The sequence below is a fragment of the Lygodium microphyllum genome, chromosome 23 (assembly GCF_053477565.2).
Source record: "Lygodium microphyllum isolate KBCC chromosome 23, Lygodium_microphyllum_v1.1.10, whole genome shotgun sequence".
Lineage (NCBI taxonomy): Eukaryota > Viridiplantae > Streptophyta > Polypodiopsida > Schizaeales > Lygodiaceae > Lygodium > Lygodium microphyllum.
In genome coordinates, this window is record NC_141157.1 from 59,225,565 (window position 1) to 59,250,077 (window position 24,513).

The window sequence follows — 24,513 nt, forward strand, 5'->3', positions numbered from 1 at the left end:
TGCACTCTTTTCTAATGCAATGATAGTACTCTTTTCTATCCAGTAAAGTGTTTATGTCACTGTCGACACACAAGATTGTGTTTATGAGTCCAAGTCTCAATCTTGGAACCTAATTCACCCTGTGTGATGATTTGTCTTGTCAGGGTCAATGTCTTCATGAGTTTTTTCTTCCTCTTTCAACCTCCATAACTTTTGCATTTGCCATGCTCTAGACCCACATATTTAACAATATCACATGGCAACTTTGCTTTCCTTGCACCTTGCTTAACATTCCACGTGCATGAAGCACACAAGGAATGCTAGCAAGGATATTATGGAACTTTTTGTGTCCCATGGCTATACCATCATCTTTGTAGTGGTGGATTGTGTTTCCAAGTAAGCACAATTCATCCTTGCCAAGCCAGTACTTAATGCCAAAGAAGTAGTCCACATTTTCTTCACTCATGACTCTAAGTCACACAAGCGACCCTTAGCTATTGTGGCAGATTGGGATGGTAGACTCATAAGTGACACGTGGAAGGAACTCTTCATAACATTAGAGACATAACTTAGATTTTTCTCATCTTTCCATCTAGAAAAAGATGGGCCAAAAACAAGGGTGAATCAACAAATTGAATTAGAAATGCCAAAGTGGATCACAAGGATTGGGCCATGTATCTAGATGTGCTTAAGTTTCACTACAAGAGCTTAATCCACAAAGCAACACATTACACCCCTATCACGTTAGCAATGGAGAAAGAAGTCATCACCCCCTTGGCTTTGGCCTCAAGGATAATGTTTGTCATGCTACATAGGTTCCACCTAGATAGCCAATGGCTTGGCACATTGCATTACTTCATCTAATGGGCTCCTTGAAATCAAGGCAATCCTTTGATGTTAGGAGCACATGGGTTACCCTAAATACCTCACCAAGTGGAAAGGGCGCCCTCTCAAGGAAGCCACTTGGATCTCAAGAGCAAAGGCTTGCAAACATGGCAAAGAAGCCTTCACCGCCTACCTTAAGGAGCACCCTATTAATACTTTGAATGTATTGAACCACTACTTAAATTGTAATAGAACTATGATGCATTATATTTTCTTTTAGACTAGCTTATAATAGTTTAGCAAAGCATCATAATAAGTGGCCCAACCCCCAACAACTTGAAAGGGACTTCAAGCTCTTTCAAAGCGGGTTGAGTGTAAGGTCCCCTTTTCCACTTTTGGGGCTTTGTAGCTTTGCCTTGGCATTTGAGTCAAATGCACTTGGAGTATTGGTGACTCACATGTAGCTTGATGTGCACTCTACATGCAATTCCTTATACTTGGTGGGTGAACCCTCAAGTGTGTGGCATCAAAAGGGTGTAATCCTAAGATGTGTATATGTTACACCTTTTTTTGTGGGCAAGGGAGAGTTGATGAGATGAATTACCACACACACCTAAGAAACGAATATAGTCTTGGTCCAATTGTACATTAAAACACATACATTTGTGAATTCACACACCTATTGGTACTTTCTTAAGAACACACGTGCATCATAACATGTAGATGCATATATTCTCAATGGAGGGACACGTACTACACGCGTATATATTCCTAAGAACACACACGTATACAAAAATGTGCAAATGCATATCCCCTCAAAAGAGAGACACATAGTACACGTATATCTATGCACAATTGCATTCAAATGGCACGTGCCATACTTAATTACTTCACTTTCCTTCAACCCCCCAAAAGAAAGAAAGAAATTGCTTACTTATGCACATGTGTATCTTAGGGAAACCCACATCCACACCCACGTATTTAAACACAACACACACAATACCATTAACAAACAATGTCACACATTCAAATAACCATCTACCTATCACAAACTTATCCATGCACATAGACACATTCCCAAATAAATTGGAAATAGTGTGCTTTTCACCAAATCATTCCACCTTCACACACACGCATACACATTCTCTCTCTCTCTCTCTCTCTCTCTCTAAATGCACATACACACCTTCACAAACATACAATGCCATTATAATGTTTATGTAGCAATATGTACAATTACAATGTTTATCTAGCATACTATTACAACTTCCACAGGAAAAGATAATATGCTACTAGTCCAAAATTACATTACTTTCTTGAGCATTTTAGTTGTAGAACTAAATGCGTTGCCTTGGAGACACGTCATAAGAGCCATAGAGTCCTACAAACATCTTCAAAGCAAAGAAGAGACTTTATTCTTGGCACTCCTTTCTCTCAAGACTATTACTCTAAGTACATTACAATGCTTTATCTCTTCATCATTGAATTTTCCTTGACTTAATCTCGATTTATCTAGATGAAACACCTTTTACTACCTCAAGTTTGTTGCTAGCTATAGATTGCTTCTTCCTTGATCACCCAATGTGCTTGGCTCCAAATATACACGATAAACCAACACAACTCATAGCCTTTCGAAGGTTATACTAAAGTAGTTTAACCTCAATAGATACCCAAAACAAGTGAATAACAACTTTTCTTCTTTCTTTTACATAGGGGATGCGCCCCCCCCCCCCCCCCCCCCCCTGTTGAGATGGCAAGCTCAACACATGTGGACATGGATGATGGACCGCCTGGTTAGATGGGTCCACACGTCTACACTTAGCACGTCGGTGGTCATTATGACTCTCACATGGCCACTGACTCATTACTTATTATATTCAGGTTGTTACACCTATTTACAGCTGGCATAGTTATAGCGCCAGTCGACTAGTGTAGTCGGTTATGCATTGTTTGACTTATTAGGCCATTTCCTTTTATGTTGTATCTTATCTATACTTTGTGTACATTGAAAAGTGTGTGGAAGAAGAAGAAGAAATCAGCAAGAAAACGTTTTGGCCTCCATCTCTCTTCTTGTCTCTTGAGTGAGCTTCTCCTTGTGCATTCTGTGTGTGTTCGGCGCAGCATCTTGAGCAACCCCCTCCACCACGCGATTCTTGACATGGTATCAGAGCCGCGCCATTGAGAGAGGCTGATTTCGAAGGTTGAAGTGAAGGAGAAGAAGCAAGGTTCGAGCAAGCAAGCTACGGGTAAGAAACTCTCCCATTCTTCCACTCCTTCTCTTGGATAGTGCCTGTGGAGGCACCGGAAGCAGGGCAGAGCAAAAATCTCAGATTGCAGTGAGATTTGGTGTGCGCGAAGAGCGCTGTGTATTCTGCAGATAAGCCCTTTAGGGCTTACCCGCAGAGATTTTGGGCATTTGAGGCCGTTTCAGGGCCCGTTTTAGAGCCGCAAGGTTGCGGACAGCAGTTTCGGGGTACACTGTGACTTCGACTGTATTGACCGAACGTGGGTGCGCAGGTTACAGATTTCAGATCTGTAAGTTCAAAGGTGTTTATCAGTGAGTAAACACAAGGTTTATCTGCAAACTGGTTGCAGATTGCATGTATTGTTGAGCAGACAGTAAAAAAGGCTGTCTGGTGTATTGCTGTGCACTACAAGTCAAGGGTTGCAGAAGATTTGCTTGCTGTTTGGTATTAGTTTTGTGATAATGGCAGAGAACAGTGGAAGCCCCATCATTGAGAAGCTCGACAAGAACAACTACCCATCATGGAAGTTTCGTGTCACGAACTTCCTTATTGGAAAAGGCCTCTATGAGTTCGTTTCAGGTGAAGAAAAGGAGCCGGAGGTGAGTGATCCTCCAACTGTAGAAGAGACAAAGGCACGAAAGGAATGGAATGCAAAAGACAAGAAGGTCATGTATTGGTTGTCTGCAGTAATTGACAATAACATGCTGGGACACATTAGAAATGCAGAGAATGCATATGCAGCTTGGACCATACTTGAAAGTATGTTTTCTGTAAATACAAAGGCACGAAAGATTCAACTCAAGCAAGAGTTGAATACATTGAAGAAAGGGAAGATGTCTATCAATGAGTATGCACTGAAAGTAAGAAGCATTGCAGATGCATTGGCAGCGATTGATGCAATGCCCGATGATGATGATTTGGTGTCGTCTACCTTGGGTGGACTTAACAATGAAAAGGCTTGGAAGTCTTTTGTAACTTCCGTATATGTCAGAAAGCCATTTCCAGATTTCGATGAGTTGGTCTCCCTTATGATCACTGAAGAGATCAACATGCAGAGTGAGACATCTGAAAGAAGCGGTGAACAGGTCCAAGCTTTCTACTCCAGTTCAGGAAGGGGACGTGGCAGGTTCTCTTCAAGAGGCCGTGGTACAGGACGTGGTAGTGATAACCAGCAAAACAGATTGAATCAGCAATTTGGCGATATGCAGGTTTCAGGAGGTCGTGGTAACTTTAGAGGCAGGGGGACTTTAGAGGAAGAGGTGGATGGCAGAACAGAGGTTCTAACAACTCTGGTATTGTGTGCCACTACTGTGGCAAAACAGGTCATATTGCAGCCCAATGTTATGCTAAGAGAGATGATATCCGCAGTGGTAAGTTGCAGCAAGGAAACTATGCATCGTCTTCACGACAGAATGAAGATAAAAATGAACGTTTGTTCGTTATGCAGCATATGCTGAATGCTGTTACAGGAAAGGGAACACATGAAGATGTTTGGTATGTTGATTCAGGTGCATCCAATCATATGACCAGCCATGCAGAATGGTTTGGGGAGATGCAGGATTTGCAGAATGCAGGCTATGTGCAGACGGGTGATGACTCATGCCACCCAATTTCACACATTGGAAAAGTTCCCTTGTCCTTGCATGATGGTAAGACAAAGAGTCTTTCAGATGTATTGCATGTGCCATCTATTACAAAGAACTTGGTGTCAGTCGGTCAAATGGTAGAGCAAGGGCTGCAAGTCAGATTTAATGCAAAGGGCTACTTTGTAGAAGACTTCAATGACAAGTGCAGGCTGGTAGCAAAGGGAAGTAGAGTTGGACGTATGTTCACTCTAGATGCCGGAATCCCTACTATGAATGCTGCTATGTATGCCAAAGGAAAAGGTGTTGTTGCAGACATTGAAATTTGGCACAAACGCATTGGACATGCAAATGTACAAAGGCTGAAACTAATGCAGTCCAAAGGGTTGGTTACAGGTTTGCCTACATTTAGAGTTGCAGAATTTCAGAAGGTATGTGAAGCATGTCAGTTTGGTAAGCAGGCAAGGCAACCTTTTTCACATGATAGAGATGTAAGCAGAAATATTCTTGATGTTGTACATACAGACATTTGGGGGCCTACACAAAATGTATCTCTTGGAGGCAGTTCATACTTTGTCACATTCATTGATGATTGTTCTAGAAAGCTGTGGGTATATTTTATGAAGGAAAAGAGTGAAGCTTTTGAGCATTTTAGAACTTTCAAGGCTGCAGTTGAAAGAGAAACAGGCTTGAAAGTAAAGTGCCTGAGGTCAGATGGAGGGGGAGAGTACCTCTCAAATGAGTTCAGTGATTTTCTGAGGTCTCATGGGATAAAGAGGCAGTTCACATGCAGGTATACCCCACAGCAAAATGGGGTTGCAGAAAGGAAAAACAGGCATATTGCAGAAGTTGCACGCGCCTTGATGGCTGAAAAGAATATGCCTAAGCATTTTTGGTCTGAGGCTGTTCATACTGCTGTTTATATTATGAACAGAACTCCCACAGCTGCAGTTCATGGTATGACCCCCGAAGAATGTTTTACAGGTAAGAAGCCTGATGTTTCACACTTGAAAGTGTTTGGCTGCATTGCGTATGTTCATGTACCAGATGAGTTGCGGAAGAAACTGGATCCAAAGGCTGAAAAGTGTATCTTTATTGGATACTCTTTAGAGCAAAAAGGGTATCGCTGTTACAACCCTGTCACATGTAAGTTCAGAGTGAGCAGGGATGTCATCTTTGATGAAATGAGCAGTTGGTATGCATCTAGTGGTGATGCATTGGATGTTGATGATGATCATGACACTCATGTGCAGGCTGAAAGGCAAGAATCACGGACTCTTAGTGGACCAGAGACATCATCTGGTAGTCCTTGGTCTGGGAGACTAAGGAGTACCTCTACATCTTCGAGTGCATCTAGTAGCACTACAGGTAAAGACAAAGGAAAGAATAAAGTGTCAGAAGGCATTGATGCAGTTCTTGATGGAGACTCCAGTGGCTCAGAGAGCTTGGATGATGAGCTTGGCATTCCTTCAGTGAGGACTCCAGGTGTGCAGAGAGCACGTGTTAATGCAAAGACTCCATTGAGTGATCCAGTGGTACGCACGTCTAGCAGGGTGAGATACCCTGTTAAAAGATTTGGTTTTGAGGGTTATGCAGCTCACCATTATGCTTATATGGTGAAACTAGTTGAGGATGTTGAGCCCACATGTTTTGAGGAGGCTGTTGGTCATGCTCATTGGGATGCAGCAATGGATGAGGAGATGGCTGCATTAGAGGCCAATAAGACTTGGGATCTAGTATCATTGCCAAAGGGAAAGAAAGCTATTGGATGTAAGTGGGTTTATAAGATTAAGCACAATGCAGATGGTTCTATTAGCAGGTACAAAGCTAGGCTGGTTGCAAAAGGCTATGCCCAAACATATGGCATAGATTATGATGAAACCTTCAGTCCAGTTGCTAGGATGGCAACTGTCAGATGTGTGATTGCTTTGGCAGCAGCCAAAGGTTGGAGGTTGCAGCAAATGGATGTAAAGAATGCCTTTTTGCATGGTGATTTGCAGGAAGAAGTGTATATGGATCAGCCAGCAGGTTATGAAGATTTAGAGCATCCCACGTATGTGTGCAGGTTGAAGAAGGCACTCTATGGGCTCAAGCAAGCACCAAGAGCATGGTCTGACAAGATCAGAGAGTATCTTGTCAATATTGGCTTTTATGTTTCTGATGCTAATCACTCACTTTATGTGAGAAAGGGAGATGCAGGTTTGGTCATCATAGTCATCTATGTGGATGACTTGATTATTACAGGTGATAGTGATAATGGAATTGCTGAAGTCAAGGGCTGTTTGAAGATGAAGTTTGAGATGAAGGATTTAGGTGAGCTAAGGTACTTCCTTGGCATTGAGGTGATCAGATGTGATGATGGTATATGGCTGTTCCAAAGACAGTATGGCTTGGATATGTTGTCCAAGTATGGTATGACTGCATGCAAACCACTTTCAGTCCCGTTGGAGCAGAATGTGAAGCTGAGTGCTGATGTTGGGGATGAGATAGAAGACCCTACTATGTTCAGGAGGATAGTGGGGAGTTTGATCTACATGACCATTACAAGGCCAGACTTGAGCTACGCTGTTGGTCTTGTGAGTCAGTTTATGCAAGTACCTAGAAAGTCACATTTGGATGCAGTCAGACGCATATTGAGATATGTGAAGTCCACATTACATTATGGACTTTTCTATGAGGCAGGTACAGATGTATAGGTGTTTGGATACACAGATGCAGATTGGGCTGGTAGTATGTCTGATAGACGATCTACCAGCGGATACATGTTCTCTCTTGGTAGTGCAGCAGTTGCTTGGAGCAGCAAAAAGCAATCTACAGTTGCTTTGTCGAGTACAGAGGCTGAGTATAGAGGTGCTGCTGTTGCAGCATGTGAGGTAGTATGGCTGCAAAAGCTATTGGCTGATTTGGATGTGCAGGTGGAAGGTCCAGTTGTCATTTATTGTGACAACATGAGCAGTATACAGTTGGCTAGGAACCCTGTGTTCCATGCCAGGACAAAACATATTGAGGTACACTACCACTTTGTGAGAGAGAAGGTACTAGCAGGTGAGATTGACTTGGTGTATGTCAGCACACAGGATCAGATAGCTGATATCTTCACGAAGGCATTGGGTACAGAGAAGCTTCAAAAGTTTCGAAGCTTACTTGGAGTTGCAGAGATACAGTTGAGCTTGAGGGGGAGTGTTGAGATGGCAAGCTCAACACATGTGGACATGGATGATGGACCGCCTGGTTAGATGGGTCCACACATCTACACTTAGCACGTCGGTGGTCATTATGACTCTCACATGGCCACTGACTCATTACTTATTATATTCAGGTTGTTACACCTATTTACAGCTGGCATAGTTATAGCGCCAGTCGACTAGTGTAGTCGGTTATGCATTGTTTGACTTATTAGGCCATTTCCTTTTATGTTGTATCTTATCTATACTTTGTGTACATTGAAAAGTGTGTGGAAGAAGAAGAAGAAATCAGCAAGAAAACGTTTTGGCCTCCATCTCTCTTCTTGTCTCTTGAGTGAGCTTCTCCTTGTGCATTCTGTGTGTGTTCGGCGCAGCATCTTGAGCAACCCCCTCCACCACGCGATTCTTGACACCCCCCCCCCCCAGCCACACACACACACCCCTTAAAATTGTCAATAACGTTGGTGCAAACCATCGCCTTGGTGCCTGAGCCTAGGTGTGGAGCACCTAGTAAGAATTTGAATTCAATGTTTACACTAGTTTAATTAACCAAAGGTTTTGTATTTGTTGCCAAAAAAGGTTTTTAGTGAACAATGCACACCAGAAACTCATGGCTACACTCTTTTTATTCTGGATGTGAATATATCTTCTGTTAAACTACCAAAGAAGAGCAATCGACGATTTGGGCTCACACACCCATGCAAACTCAACCCACATCCAAACCAAGTGAGTTAAGACCATTGGCATGCTTTTTCTAATATACTTCACATTTTAATATTCAATAAAAAATGAGCTTTAACGTAAAATAAATTGCAAAAATTTCAATGAGCCTTCAAAAGCACTTGAACTTTACAAAAATGTTAGTCGTAAAAATGGCAAATGTGTGATTTGGTTCAAAAATCTATCTAAACTTTTGAGTCAAAGACTTTTTTGGTGAATAGTGAGCTCCTCATTAGCTATTTAGCGTCAATATTTAGTCATCATCCAATCATCGAGCTGTAAAATGTATTTTTAGAATATTATTGCTAGTAATAGCCGTGCAATAGTACGGCCGACATGTATATAATACGTGACAGAATGCAATAATTTCGGCAGTCCGGCGATGGCGCTCCCATAGACCCTCCATTCTTCAGGCAAACAGCCGAAAGGGAACGAAGACCATCATGAATCCGGAAGAGAAGAAGATGGCCTCTCCTGTGTTTCCTCTTGTTTCCCTGTTCGTATTCCCGCTCGCCTTTCTAATGCAAGGTCCTCGTCCCTGCTTAGCTTGGGGGGTTGAAGGGCATTATGCCACCTGCGCTCTCGCCGAGGTACTTCCCTTCAGAAAATCTCGACGCGTATTGTCAAGTTTTCCTGTTTCTCTTCTTATCTGTTTCAGAAATTCAAAGCTTCTTGCAAAAACCATACCAGACGTAGCAATGAAATGGCTTGATATGGCCAAACTGAAATTTCAGATAATTCCTGTAGACTCCTTCCTCAATGTTTCTCAAACTCTGTTTAAGAAATTCAAAGTTTCCTGCAGAACACACCAGAGGCATCAACACAAGACGTAGCGGTCATGGCTTCATATGGCCAAACTGAAATTTCCAGTCGTTTCTGCAGGCTTTTTTTTCCAATGTTTCTCTTAAGAAATTCAAAGCTTCCTGCAAAACACACCGGAGACCACAAAAATAGTCGTAGCAATAACGTGGCTTGAAATGACCAAATTGAAATTTCCGATCATTCCTGTCAATTCATAAGGCCTATGAACATTGTGCGAAGCTGGAATAGATCAGCAATGACAAGACTTGATAGGCCAAACTGAAATTCCCGAGCATTCCCTCAGATTTTTGGTTTTTCTCTGTGGATATCCCTTTGCTACTTTCAGCCTGGAGTAGCTGCCTGGCCGGTGTGTTATTCTTATTCACTGAATAGTTCATACATTGATGCAGACACTTTTCAGTCAAGAAACTAAAGATGCAGTACGGAATCTCCTTCCAGAGTATGCCGAGGGAAATCTTGCTAGCCTGTGCTCATGGCCTGATGAGATGCGATGGAAGTACCACTGGAGCAGTGCTCTGCACTATATTGACACTCCAGATTTTAGCTGCAATTACAATTATGCACGTAAGTTAGACAACCTTGACTTAGTGGTGCCAGTGCCTTTGTTCATTTTTTAGTCTTTAGGATGAAAAGCTATAATCATACTTGTTCAGGTTGTATGAAAAATCATTTAAATGATGCAGGTGATTGTCATGACTCAAGTGGAGTGAAGGACAGATGTGCAGCTGGTGCTATTAACAACTATACCTCTCAATTGACTACATACATTTCAGAATCGCAATCCCAGTGTAGGTGTTCATATCTTTTAGCCTGCACCATACACATTTCGATAAAGGAATTATAAAATAGTAGTGAATCACATGCAATATCATGCCTTACAAGTTCTTGTTGAATTTCCAGACAATTTGACTGAAGCGCTCCTGTTTCTTGCACATATTGTTGGTGACATACATCAGGTTATGTTTTTACTTTGGCGAATGGATCATTTCTTGGAAACAAGATATTTTAGTTTGTGTATTCCACTTTGAATTCTGGTTTGAGAAAGGCATCTGAGAGTATAAAAGCAATACTAATGAGCATTTAACTTAAATTATTGTTCTGTAATCATCTAAAAGGAGGATAGATTTCAAAAAAGATTCAAAACCAGTTTGAGAGTTGTTTATGGGCCAAACTAAATTGGGAAATCAGTCCTTGTATACAGGGTCTGAGCTCAGTTAAATTTTCAATGACATGAGAACCAACTCCCACTCTTCACACAACATCCTCACGTGCAAGCCATTCTGGATCAACGATAAATGTCACCTAGCCAGAAGAACGACTAGCTCAGTATATTCTTCTTGGAAATTTAAGCAGGAACATGTGTACTTGCAAAAAACATTGAGTGACCATTTATAGTTATTTTGGAATTCAACTCTGCCATCACGAAAGTGATTGGAAGTTGGGCTTCCATGAAGTTGCATGTTCAACTCCCCTAGTGCCATGTACAGAGCTTGTACAAAAGGGACTCAGCTTTCATCTGGGTCAAATGAAGTTTATAGGATTCCTTAGGGAGTTAATACTGCTGCATGGCATAATGCAAAGTGGGCCATAAATTTTAGCTGACCAGTCAAACCCAAACATGGGTGAACAAAGACAAACTTGTGTAGGAAGTACACAGGTGGACATGCAGATCTAGAAAGCCTTGGAATCCCCACTTTTGGATTTTCCTCGCATTCCATTATTGGTCACCCACGAATCCTGAACACTCTCTAGTAGTGCTCCTTTAGTTCATGCCCACTGGTCATCTATGTGTCATTCATGCACAACTCAGATGGTGCTCCAAGTCCTGTCAACTTCATGCCTTCTCCATCATTGGTTTGGCGACTTTCTCTAACCCTCTTTAGTTAGTGCTTAACACTCAATATTTGTCTAGTTGAATTGGAGCATTAGATAATATCTTCCTCCCTGATACTTCTCATCAAAGGAGTCCTTAAGTTACCACTCTTTCTTGGCAGCATACTTGTTTGTTACTTGCGTCAGAAAAGTGTGGAGTAATGGAAGCAAAGAGATGGTGCAGACATATCTCCTGTAATCACAAAGAACACAAAAGAACAACAAGAACACAATGAACTCAAAGAGAATAGACTCAGGAAGTGGAATCCATATACTGAGGCTCAAGAGTAACGCAATGGTATAGGCTGAGAACAGCCAGCCGAGTGTTGCAGCCTCCCATTCTCCAACTGAAGTAGTGTGCCGAGTATTTCAGTGATAATGACAATGGACAAGAGACTACAATAAAGTGGCAACAAGAATGCATCAATAAATGACAAGTGGACCACCATTAGGAGGCGGCAAAGATACTAGTTGGCTAGCCAAAATGGTTTTGACTTAGAAATGAATTGCGCTCATAGTATGGGTCTGGTCATCCAAGATATGTATACTACTAACACCCTCTCTTAGATCATGGGTGATTAGTACAATAAAGTATACAATGATAAAGGACTCATAATAGTACATGCAACAATAACAATCCACCGCCAAGGTCCTTGGGACACTGATGTCAATTTTGGTCATACCAATCCATGAATATCGAGTAGAAATAGCTGAATCTCGATCCTCGCCATCAACCAACTTTTAGAAAGCGCATCACAATTCCCCACCTAAGAAGCTAAGACCACTTTGTTGAGAAATAATAGGGTTTGTGGAGAGAAACGTAGATTGCATGGCAAACACTGCGACAAAGAACCTCAGAAGCACATAAGAATGAAGAATAATGAACATTGAATCATGATGAATGCCGATGCAATGGAGCTCAGCTCAGAATGGCCGTGCCTCTAGGACTGGTGCTGAGGTGAGTGGAGCTTGGAGATAACTGCTTTGTTTTGGTTGATCAAGCGGCAACACTTGTGGATGAAGATGCTTTGGGGAGGGAGCAAAATAGTCCTTTAGGCAGTGGGATGTTTGTGAAGCTAAAAAGGTGCATTTCAAAACTAAAACCTTAATTAGCTCTTTAAACAGCCCGAAAACCCAAAATGATCAAACCTTCTTAAAAATGACCAAAGTTTTTGTGTTCATAAGCCAACACCCAAAGTTATCCACATCTATAAATAGGAGGGTGCCCAGTCACTTGCGCCAATCCTGTTTTGCAAATTCCCCTATTGTTGGCACCTTGTTCTACTATTGTCTACATCCCCCTTCTGATGTATACTTCAATTGGTGGTGCTGGCCATCAGCTTGTTGCCCTGTTCAGCCTTTCTTTGCTGCCACAATTGCTGCTGATCACTTGTCTGGAGCTGCTTCCATTGGTGATTGGTATTTCAGCCTGCATCTGCTTCAGCAGCTGGTCCATACACTGCTGATATGATCATTTCTGTAGCTGCCCAGCCTCTGGCAAACTGTGTTTTCAGCCTGCAGCTGCTGCCCTATCGGTCTGTCGCCTCCAAGAGTCAACAACAGCTCCATTGCTGCTGCCAACTTCTTCAAATCAGACTTCATTAGTCTTAACCTTGCATTTTTAGGATAGTGGAGTTTGCACTACTGTCTAGTGCCATTTACAACTCCGGGTCATTGCATTGAGGCTCCCTATTGTGATTTGGGATCCGTTAAGAGTATGACACACTCTTTAGTTGATCTTTGCTGCCCCATTTGTCTACCCTATTTGTCTATTCCCTTTAGGCGTTGATGACAACTTCATTGTGGTTGCCAACTTCTTCAACTTCATCTTCATTAGTTGCAACCTTTCGTTTTTGGGATAGTGCAATTTGCACTACTATCTAGTGCCATTTACAATAATTGGTCATTGCATTGAGACTACTTGTTGTCAAAAGATGACGTACCAGCGAGACATTAGGATTTGCGGGGAGGAACACGGAGTGAACTCGGCAAACATTGAGAAGAGAAGAGAAGAGAGAAGAAACTCTGATGAATGGAATGATGAAGTTCTGAATCATGGAGTGAATGTGATACAAGGGAACAAGGGTGCCATAGCACAAGGAAGATGATGAAGGCAGCCACGAACCATGAATTGCAATGTCCTTTTGAAGGGGTGTGGGGGCAATGGAGAGGTTGGAGAGAAGAGGTGACGGACTGAATGAATCAGCCGTAAGGAATGAATGAGAGAGTGGCCTATAAATAGGCATAGTCAGTCTAGGATGGCGCTCCTTTTTGGGGCTGCAAACCCTAAATGCAAACCCTAAACGCAAATACAGAAATACACAAACACAAATGCAAGTGAAGGGTTTCTCAACATCCCCTCTCAGGCCCAAAAAGGGAAACAAGAAAAGAGTGAGGTGGAGATGGAATGCTACATGCTGAAGAATGCTCATGCAGCAGGTGCTACTTGGACAGTGTCTCTTGTGGGGAAATTGTTCACTTGCCCAAGTGCCCTAGTACAAAGATGATGAAAACATGCAATGCATAGGAGGAATGTCGGACTTTGTGGGGTGCCGAGAATCATAAGGATATGCCTGTACTCGATCTTGGGAGTTGGCTCCATGCTGACCAAGGGACGAAGAAGATCCACCTTGTAATCTGAGAATTACCACTTGAAAGGAGATCTTTGAAGATAGTTAGGAGACTGGATGAGTTGTAGAACCCGAAACTCAACCTTGAGAGAGAAGCCACTAGCTCCGTGACTCCATGCTGGAAGGAATACGAAGGCCTAGCCACCAAGTTGCTACTGAAGACCCAAGGGCCCCGATCTAGGTGGATCCTCTAGATCCTGGGTATGAGTACAAGAAATGATGCTCAAAGGAGAGCCGCTCCTCGAAAGTGAAAGGTGGTGGTGTGTGAAGATCTTCATGGCACATAGGGTCCCTCTCTGAATTGGAAGGAGTAGAAGTAGGGGCCCCTTATGAAGCCAAAGAAGAACTGGAAGCCCTGTTTGAGGGCGAAGTAAGAAAATCCCCCTCTGAATCCCAGTTTGAGAGAGAAAGGGAATCCAACCACTCATGGCTCACGGATTGCGAAGCATCTGAGGACAAAGGAAGTGCCACCGGTTGTGCCAAAGAAGGTATCTGGGGCTTGAAAGAAGCCGGAAAGCACCCAAAAGTGGCCTCTCGAACAACCTAAGTGGAAGAGGGTGGGGAAGAAGGAGGCTTAGGATGAGCCGAGGGTGGGGAACAGTCACGGGCTCTCAAGAGAGTGGACTGTGGAGGAGATGCGGGCCGTGGGAGCCATTGTACCCAGAAGTGGGTGGGGGAAATCTCCGCACAGTGGGGTGGTCTCTAGGAGGGCTTATTGCCTTAGAAGGTCTTAGAGCCTCCGTGTGCTCGAAAGGACTTAGTGTGTGTGAGTTGCGGCTTATTGCCTCGAGCATAATACTCTGATAGCCGATGCTGCAGAATAATCTCTGTGGCCCAGAAAGGAGAGGTGGCATAAGGAGTGCCTAGTGGAAGACGCATATACTCCAGAGGGGTGGGGAGCAATGGTCAATGTCGAGAGCCTTCGGTGGGATGGCCTTTCGTACCGCAGTAGTAGCACCCAGTAGAAGTGCAATCTATCAGCGGAGACGCCATGGTACCAGTGTAGCAAACTAGAGAAGGGAGGGTGGGAGGGAGAAAAAGGATATCTCCCAATGTGCAGTGGAAATGATAGAGAAATCAAATGTTGATGCCGAACTTGCCACCGGTTTTTCTCTTCTTTGATGAGGAGAGAGAAAGACTAAAAACGTAGGTTGTGGAAATGCCGCAAGTAGATAGGTTGTACCGCCAGCAGCCGCCGCCTGAAAAACGCAAGTAGATGGAACACAGCACTACCAAGAGGGAGAAGCGTCACTAGTGACCAGAGAACAACTGCCAGGAGCTGGGCGGAGCAAGCAGAGGCCAGCCAGCTGCAAATGCAAGCTGGGCTGAGCCTTGGGGTGGTTTGGCTGAGCTGCAGCCTGCAAACACAGCTTAGAATAGCCGCCAAAAAAGTGTTGATGCAGCGGAAGGAGAGAGTGGATGCCGAACTTGCCACCGGTCTTTGCCTTAACTAGAGCGGAGGATCTTTCCCATTGTTTAGCAGATCCAACTTTGATACCATGTCAAAAGACGACGTACCAACGAGATAGTAGGGTTTGCAGGGAGGAACACAGAGTGAACCTAGCAAACACTAAGAAGAGAAGAGAAGAGAAGAAACTCTGATGAATGGAATGATGAAGATCTGAATCATGGAGAGAATGTGATACAAGGGAACAAGGGTGCCGTAGCACAAGGAAGATGATGGAGACAGCCACGAAGAACTACGAACCGCAATGTCCTCCTGAAGGGATGTGAGGGTAGTGGAGAGGCTGGAGAGAAGAGGTGATAGACTGAATGAATCAGCTGTAAAGAATGAGTGATAGAGGCAGCCTATAAATAGGCAAGAGATTGTCTAGGGTGGCGCCTGGAGGGAGGGCGTCAGTTGTCTAGGGTGGCATCCCACTATGGGCACCCAACCCCTTTTTGGGGCTGTCCACTGTGAAACCCTAAATGCAAAATGCGAAACCCTTAATGCAAAACACGAAACCCAAAACCGAAAACGCAGAACGCAAACTGCATGAAGGGTTTCTCAATAGTTTATACATCGGGATGGTGTAGGCTAGTGGTACGGGATGTGAGCTCTTGGGACATGGTTGTGACCTGCAGATAAGACCATTTGGATCTATGGATGGGATAGGTGAGTCTAATGTCCAATCCTTAATATGTTCATGGATATAGCTTATTGGTGTTTCTCGTGTAGGTTGGATCCTAGATGGACGTTTCATTTGGTATAAGTGTGTCAACCTGCTATCTGGTGTGAGATGCAATGACATGTACAAAACCACTTTCACTCGTAGAACTATGATCGTTCATGCTTGACAGTTGTTTTTTAATCTCGTTTAGGGTGGTATGGGACACTGCTAATGAGAGGGGTGTAGACTGGGGGCATGTGTTGCAGGTGGTGGGTACGACAAGGTAAGCTTTTTGTCCGATACTGGTGTTTGGGTCTTTTGAGGAGATGCTTGTGTGCAAGAGTCTTTGGTGGTGCTTGTGTGCAAGAGTCTTTGGTGGTACTAATGATTGTAGATGCTTGTGTGCAGATTATCATTGGTAGTCGAACTCTTGTGCCCTGTAAAGGCATTAATATTTTTTGCTTTGACAGTGACATTTAAGTTTAATATGATCATAAAATTTAAGGTTGATTTGATATTTAATATTAACCATTACAGTAACATCTAATGTTGATATTTAATGTTATTGTTATTGTTTACAGAGTATTAATGTTATGGTTAAATGTTGTCAACATTACTTCAACATTAATGTTGGTTAATGTGTCCTTTGGGGTGGGGGCGGGGAAGTCACATGTCAGACTTGTTGAATCAGACAGACAGGGTTTAAGACACAGGTGCAGTCTGCAGGGCAACCCATTTTTTTACTGCAGACATTTTTTAGGGTTTCGTTTTTCAGGAGAACTGGTGCTATGCAGGCAGGGCTGCAGTCCATGCAGTGCCTTGCGGCAGGGTAGAGTCCCTGTGTGTGCATACTCAGGCCTACGGGCAGTGGCCTGAAACAGGTTAGCAACTCTGTGCAGACAGAACTGCAGCAGAGAGAGAGAGAGAGAGAGAGAGAGAGAGAGAGAGAGAGAGAGGTAAGTCCCATCACATATGATGATGGGTTCCAAAAAAAGAAAAAAAAAAAGAAAAAAAAAAGAGAGAGAGAGCCTATGCACTCCAGAAGACCTGCTGTCCAGTGTGTGCAATTACTGGCACAGAGTCATACCATCGATTGCAAACAGGAAGCTGATCACTATGTCAGAGTTGAATACTTCGTTGATCAGGTAATCGAGGCTTTGGGACCTGGCTCTCAGGTTGATGAGGGGGAAGAAATGGTCCTTTGTACTGAGATGATAGCACCGGATCCTGAGGTTCAGTCGCCAGTTAGACACAACAAACACACTTCTGATGCATTGATGATGGATTCTGAAGAATCCTGGCAGTCATAGCATTAAGTGTGCTCTTATGTGCAGGTCACTTCTACTCCGGATGAATTTGAGGACTTAGACTAGGAGCACCGGTTGGAGTTAGCCAACACATTGCTGAGGGAGCATGTCCGGCGTAATGAAGAAGCGTTTTCTGATCAGGATAAAGATGATGTCTTGGATGCTATTGTGGATACCAAGACCGTCTTGCATTCTTTTTTGGTGTTCCATCAAAGAGAGTTATTCTCTTCTTCATAGGCAGGATCCTGATGCTTTGTTGGATCTGTTAGTAGTTACAATCCTTGTTGCAAGGGGATTGTGCGGATGAAATTTTTGTGGGAAAGGGGTTTTTATAAGGTGCTGCTAAAATCAGCAAGGTATTGTGATGGTCTCCTGGCATGGTTGCCCTTGTTCTTTGATTGTCATTAGCATGAGAACTGTACTGCTATTGCATCTTTCTTTTGAGAAGTATCACTTGTGTTAAAGCTTCTTATACAGTGCTGATTGCAACTTAAATGTGCACCCTCGTGGTTTCTTTTCTAGAAATGAGTGAGTGTTTTGAGATTTACTCATTTTGATATATTCTCAGCCTATCATCGGCTGCCATCAATACAGATTTGCATGCAGTTGTGCTGAGTTGCTCACGTTTTCAGATCTGTGTGCATGGTCTTCTATTCATGAAATGTGTACATGATGGTTTTTTGTTCGAAAGTGTATGCCAATTTTTAGTCTCAAGGTTACAAAGGAAGTGCATAATTCTCTCATATATTCATGGTCTTAGTAGCATAGAGGGAAGTCAAGTGTGCCCTCCAATGATGCAATGTTGGCTTCTTCCTCAGATTTCAATCTTTTGCAGTTAATGAGGTTGCATATCAGCGTACTGTCAGGCTTCTTTCTGATACTCCTGTTAATAACATAGGATAATCATGCTTTCAAATGTTCTACTTATAGTCAAGTCTGATTTGGTAAATTTATGTGCACTGATCTAATCTAGTCAAGTTTGCTTTCTTTTTGCAGCCTCTGCATGTAGGTTTTACCTCAGACCTTGGAGGTAACACGATAAAAGTTCACTGGTATAAGCATGTTATGAATCTCCACCATGTAAGTAGCTGAAGCTTAATATGTTCTTGATCTTTAGATGACCACATATGGCTGACAGGTATACTGACCTCCGATTTTCATTTTTTAGATATGGGATGATGAGATTATTGGAACAGCAAGCAAACGGTTTTATGACTCAAGTATTAAAGACTTAGTGGATGACCTCAGCAAAAACATTACAGTGAGTTTTTGATTAAGTTGAAGTTTTTTTTACACTTCTGTTGAATGCATAATCATACACATAAGCTAGATGGTCAGAATGCATAATCATACACATAAGTTAGATGGTCAGAATGCATTCATCTAGTGTGCAAATCACTGAGGGATGTCTGACATGCTGCTTAAGTCTGGCTGCCAAGAGTGCATCATGTGTTTGTGTAGGATTTATATATTATCCATACCAGAACCAGAATGATCCAACAGGATTCTAATCAACGCTTCTCAAAGTTCTGTCTCCCAATGTCATGAACGTTATTTTGCATGTGCACAAGATGTATCATAGTTAATATAGTTCACCTTGAATATCATAAATGCAATAGTGTCATGATTGTGCATTGAGGCTCGTGGCAGGCATGTATTATAAAAGTGTACGAGGCCATGGACAAGATGATAGGAAGCTACAGGAGTCCTTAGTACCTGATGAAAATGAGTGTTGAGGTGGAAATAATGCATGCATCTGCTTAGGTATTGGATTCCAAGTTTCATGTCACAAGTTAGGAGAGAGAAAGAGGTGCATGATGCTTGGAGACTTATCATAGATCATGTAGTGGTTGATAAAGAGCTGGGCACAACATTAGACACTAGCTTGCTCCATATAGATCCTTTTCTGGCATGTGGCTATATTGATGCATAAGAGGGCCATGTATAGCAGCAAAAACAATGCTGAAATACTTGTTGGAGGAGCCTAAAATGGCTTGGAGGCACCATAACACATTTCCTTCAAGAGAAACATTTCTCCTTGTTTGAAATGACAGCATGTGGTGTTGTCATTGCATCTGAAATGTTTCCCTCTTCAACAAGGATTTGAAATGTCATGTGCTAATTTTACGTAGAAATCATAGTTTAAGGCCATACTAGATCTATTATTTCACTACTCCTATAGACCACCTACAATCGTTTGCTTATTCTCCTTTCAAATGCCGCCTTTCTCTCTTGACACCTTTGTCCCTTTTTCCCTTAAATGTCATGGCATTTCTATTTCTCTCTTCTTACATTTTGTCATTTCTGTCTTGGTTTCTATTCTGTTTTTGAGTCTCTCAACTGGTTGTCAATTGTGGGGACAATTGGCTATTCACATTCTTAGTCAAGTTGTGAGCTCCTCTTGTTTGGAGCAATCAACGAGCACCTACTCTCACATTGCCTCAAAGAAGAGGAACCGCCTTGCTGTGGAAAGGACCAATGACCTAATTTTGTTAGTGCAAATTTTAAGATGCTTTGCAAGAGTGTAACCTCAAAGTTTGGAATGATGTTCAAATGGATATTGAATTTGCTGGTATTCATGATACATTATTGTTCATGACTATGGTTCAGTCATTATACGATGACTTGTGTTGAGCTGAGGCATTAGCTCCATATAGTTCTTTGCCATCCACACCTCTGGTAGGCCATTTTGTGCATCTATGATCCAATACGGCTGATATCCACTGTGACCTGCGCTATCTTGATATCAGGCCATGCCTATGAAACTCTCTTTCAGCCAATCTTGCAGAAATAACCTGTTCCAATGAATATTTTTCAAAGTGCTTTGTCTGGCCTTGTGCATGTCAACATCTGCTAATACTACTGACCGTTGGCCATAGGCATCTGATGTGGACAGCCCCTCTCGTACATGGAGCAGCTAAAATGATAGACCTGCAAGAATACTGGAGATAACAAAATGCTTTCTCACGCTTTTAATACCACACTAAGCTGAAAGATTGATGCTTTCTGATATCATCCATCACAAACGTCATATGCAAGTTAAATTCACGTCACCCAGCACTAACTCGTTTAGTTTTTGTAATTTCTGTAAATAATGATGTGTGTATGTTTTATTTTATAGGACTCTGATGGTTGCTCTCTTTTCTTTCTTTGATATTTGTTAGAGCAAGTGGAACGATGAGACATCGGAGTGGGCTGGTTGTGGCAATGGAGATTTCGCATGCCCAGATATGTAAGCATTTGTTGATCTACCTTGTTTTCATCGACACACACGCCTTTCACTGTCCACAGGTGTCTGGCTAATATCTTGATAGGGACAGAAGACGGCTCCCCTTCTTTGCCTGCATGCTCTGCTTTCCCTCTGGTGAGGGTATTGAGAACCAGGAGTATGCATATTATGATAAAATTTCCTGCTGTTGTTTTCATTCAATCTATAGCAACTGCTTGCTCCATCTGAATGCTCTGTCCTGGCCTTTGGCAAATGGACATGAATGAATGGTTAAAATAGTTATATCATAAAGAGGGTGACATTTTGTCTTCATTTGCATCTTGTTTTACTGACTGGTGTAGATGTGACTTTGTGCAATGGGTTTGTGCCTATCTCAATGTTGTGTCAAATGTTCTGGCTAATTGCGCAAGTCTGAAACGTAGCCCTCCGTAATGTTGGCCTTGAGACCCTATTCGAATTGATGGTATCGGGGGATGTTGGTCACAGCTATGCAGCGGAGAGTATCAGAGGAGCATGCTCGTGGGCATACAGAAATGCGACGCCAGGATCATACTTGGCAGGTAATGTTCTCTCCGTGCTAGGAATTCATCGAGATAGTTTTCTATGGGGGTTGATCTACAGAAGCGGATTGCTCGATTCCTTTGACAGATGACTACTTTCTGACACGGATGCCAGTGGTTGAGCGACGCCTTGCACAAGGTGGTGTGAGGCTCGCAGCCGTCCTGAATAGGATTTTCCAGAAGGATGCGGTGTCTACCATGTAACAGCACCAACCATCCAGAGTCTTCGAATTACAGATCCTCACATGTCTATACAGCAAGGGCGATCTATGCCATCTGCCTACTGTCAAATTTAAAAAATAAAAACGGAATACATACGTTGTCAAGTGAACGCATATCCTTGTTTTTTTAAATGTCTGGATCATGAGACTGTCACGTACAGTGCGTCTCTTAATGGAGTTCTATATTGATATGTCCAACTAGAAACTAATTTAGGTGTCTAACATGAATGACAAAAATTTCAAAAAAACCTTTAAAATCTAGAGAATGTTCTAAACTTAATAACTTAGATTTTTAAAAATGACAAATATGTGTAAGCCGATTCATAAATCCCTCCCACCTTTTCACTTAAAAGGTTTTTATATTTGCTACCAAGAATATTCATCGTGAACATTGTACTAGAGGGCATTGGTTAGCATTATCAAATCAACATTCCATCAAATATGGCTGCCACTCATCCTTTTGTATTTTAATTGACAACATGGTGTGTTCGGCTATGATTGGGTGTTTTTTCGATTTGATCCTTGATAATGTCCACAATGTGTGCCTTTGTTCCACAATGGGCCATCTTACCTTGTAATACATACTAGCTAGCTTGGTTGGCATTGTTGGACAAACCCCTAATTGTGCTTCACAAAGTTGGTATCATTGTGAAGCTTGGGAGGCTACACTCTGCTTGCTTCGCATTGTTGTGAGCAAAGGGAAGCAATCATGCACTTTCCTTTGCTCCCAAAAACTTAATCAAATGATGTGCTTCGTATGGTACGACTAGCATGCATTGCACAAAATGATGCAAAACTTTAAGTTGCTTAAAGATACAACATAAAAGAATGTATATTGAATGTAGGTTTTTTGTGAACAAAACAATTCATTCTTTTTATCTTTATTTCCAAAACGGTTCCAAACAATGCATTGGTTGGGAACCCATAGACTCATTGTTTGCACATGCAAGCAAACTTGAGATAAATGAAATACAATCCCCACATGATTTCCATAATGTGAAAAGATGTTTAGATTGGCTAATGCAAGCAAAATCAAAAAATAACTATTGAATTAAAAGGTTGATTGCTTTCCTTTGCTTAGAAAAACTTAATCAAATGACATGCTTAGCTCAGTACAAATGATGTGCACAATAAAAAATGATGTAAAATTTTAAGTCTCTTAAAGCTACAACATAAAGAAGTGTATAAAAAATGTAGATTTTTTGTGAGCAAAATAGTTCATTCTCTTATTCTTTGTCTAAGCAATGCACTAGTTGGGAGACCATAAAGGCTTGTCTACATGTGCATGCAAACTTGAGATAAATAAAGTATAATTTCCATAGTGTGAAAAGGTGTGTTGGGCTAGTAGAAAAACAATTGTTAGATTAAAAGGTTTTTATATGTGCTAACTTGGAAGAGAACCTTTCTTATTCCTAATCCCCACATATTCCTTGGTAGCAATACAAATCCAATCTTTACCATTTATAAAGGAGTTGATGTGGAGTTTGACTACTTAGAAAACTCCTTCCTAATACTTGATACAGGTCATTTTATCTCCCTAAGTACTACGTTCTTGAACATGGAAATCTCTTGTGTCAATGGCCATTGTATTATCAAAATGCTTGATAAAACAAGAAAGCTACCTCTGTAAGGCAATAAATACTTCCATAGGGCTAGTAATCACCCTTCCAATTGGTCCCACAAAGTAAACATTTCTCTTGTTGGGCCAATTATGTACTCCAATAACCACGTGGATACAACCTATGAGAATATATGCTCGCTAGTAAAGAACTTTGCAATGAATGGGTTCACCAAGTCTCACCTCTGGCATCTCATCTATGGGGCGATCATGAGGGAATATCCCCTTATTAAACTTGACAAGCAAAAACTCCTCACCTTAGTTAGCAACATTGGTGTGAACTATGAGGCCTAAACCCATACATGTGGATGATTTGTAGCATCCACACACCTAGCCTTGGTTCTAGAATGTATAAGACAGGGCGGGTTTTTGCAAGTGGCTAACAAATGTTTGTGGAAAGCTATATGAAGTTTTGAAGTTGAGGCACTCTCTTGCAAGGCATGCTTACCTTTTATAGAGTTCATCATATGTTTCTCCTTGTTACATGTATAGTAGAATTATAAAAATAGGAATTCTTTTTGCACCTATCCATTCATATGAACCCTTGGTAATGTCCTTAATCATAATTGAATTGTTCTTCCCCTTCCTAGCATTGTTTCACTTTTCCTAATGGACATAAGATTTTCCCCTCAACCTTTGTGAACCGTCATACACAAGTACTATATCCATACTTAAACTAGTTCTTAATATTAATGGTTCTATTAGTGCACTAAAACTAGTTTATAAACCCCAATCTATACTTACACTTTAATTCACACTAGTAGACAGTAAGATATTCACTGATAGCCATGCAATAATTGTTGAGATATTGAGCTCCACTTGCGATACGCCAGGGTGACCGTTGTGTATTTATGTCACCGACTTGTCAGTTGCAGACGCGGTTGGTACACCGCCCATGAATAATAGCTACATGATAGCTATCCTTATCTACTCTAGTTCGTGGCTCAGTTAGTATGCCACCTTAGTTAGTTGAGTTTGGTTTGAGACCCATACATAGGGTTCTTCTATTTCTTTGTACTTGAGTTCTTTTGGCTTCCACAACTAAGAAGAGGAAAACTGTTTTTCAGCCTCCACCCTTGTGTGTATTCCCCCATTGTGCAAGCAAGAAAGCTTCAAGTGAGACTTCTTCCTTCTCTCCCACAATCTTAACATGGTATCAGAGCCTTGTTCGTGGTAAGGAGCTCAAGAAAGCAAGCCAAGCTCGCAGTGTTCTGGTAAGACGAGCAGTGTTGCTTTCATTTCCTGTTTTGGGAGCAAATCTCTGTAGGTAGCACAGCCGGAAAGTGCAGGAGTGCATTGTCTCAGGTTGAGACGCCCTTCACAGTGAAGTAAGAGGACAGTATATGCTGCGGGCGAGGCCTTTAGTCCTCGGCGACCTTGTTTTTTTGATTTGAGGCCATTTCGGAGCCTGTTTTGGAGGCGGAAGTTTTTTGCACGCACTCGGGAAAAGGCCGAGTTTTATGCTGTGCAGCCACTGTTCTACAGGTCGACGAAAAGTTACTGTAGAAATTGCATCTTATGCTTGTGCACAGAGACATTGGGAGTTACAGAATCATCCCTGTTGCCTGTTGATGCAAAATCTTCACTAGGAAGTGACTGTGTGGT

At 42.1% G+C, this 24,513-nt stretch overlaps 1 protein-coding gene across 1 annotated transcript; it reads left to right on the forward strand.

Moving 5' to 3' along the window:
* The first annotated feature begins 8,891 nt into the window (after positions 1 to 8,891).
* Positions 8,892 to 21,467, forward strand: LOC148016233 (endonuclease 2-like). The gene is made up of 9 exons (XM_087663584.1): positions 8,892 to 9,128; positions 9,750 to 9,924; positions 10,044 to 10,148; positions 10,261 to 10,316; positions 18,277 to 18,360; positions 18,449 to 18,541; positions 20,445 to 20,512; positions 20,996 to 21,069; positions 21,158 to 21,467. Exons 1-9 carry the CDS (start codon positions 8,982 to 8,984, stop codon positions 21,271 to 21,273), a joined length of 918 nt encoding a protein of 305 aa, XP_087519710.1. The 5' UTR covers positions 8,892 to 8,981; the 3' UTR covers positions 21,274 to 21,467.
* The last annotated feature ends 3,046 nt before the right edge of the window (positions 21,468 to 24,513 follow it).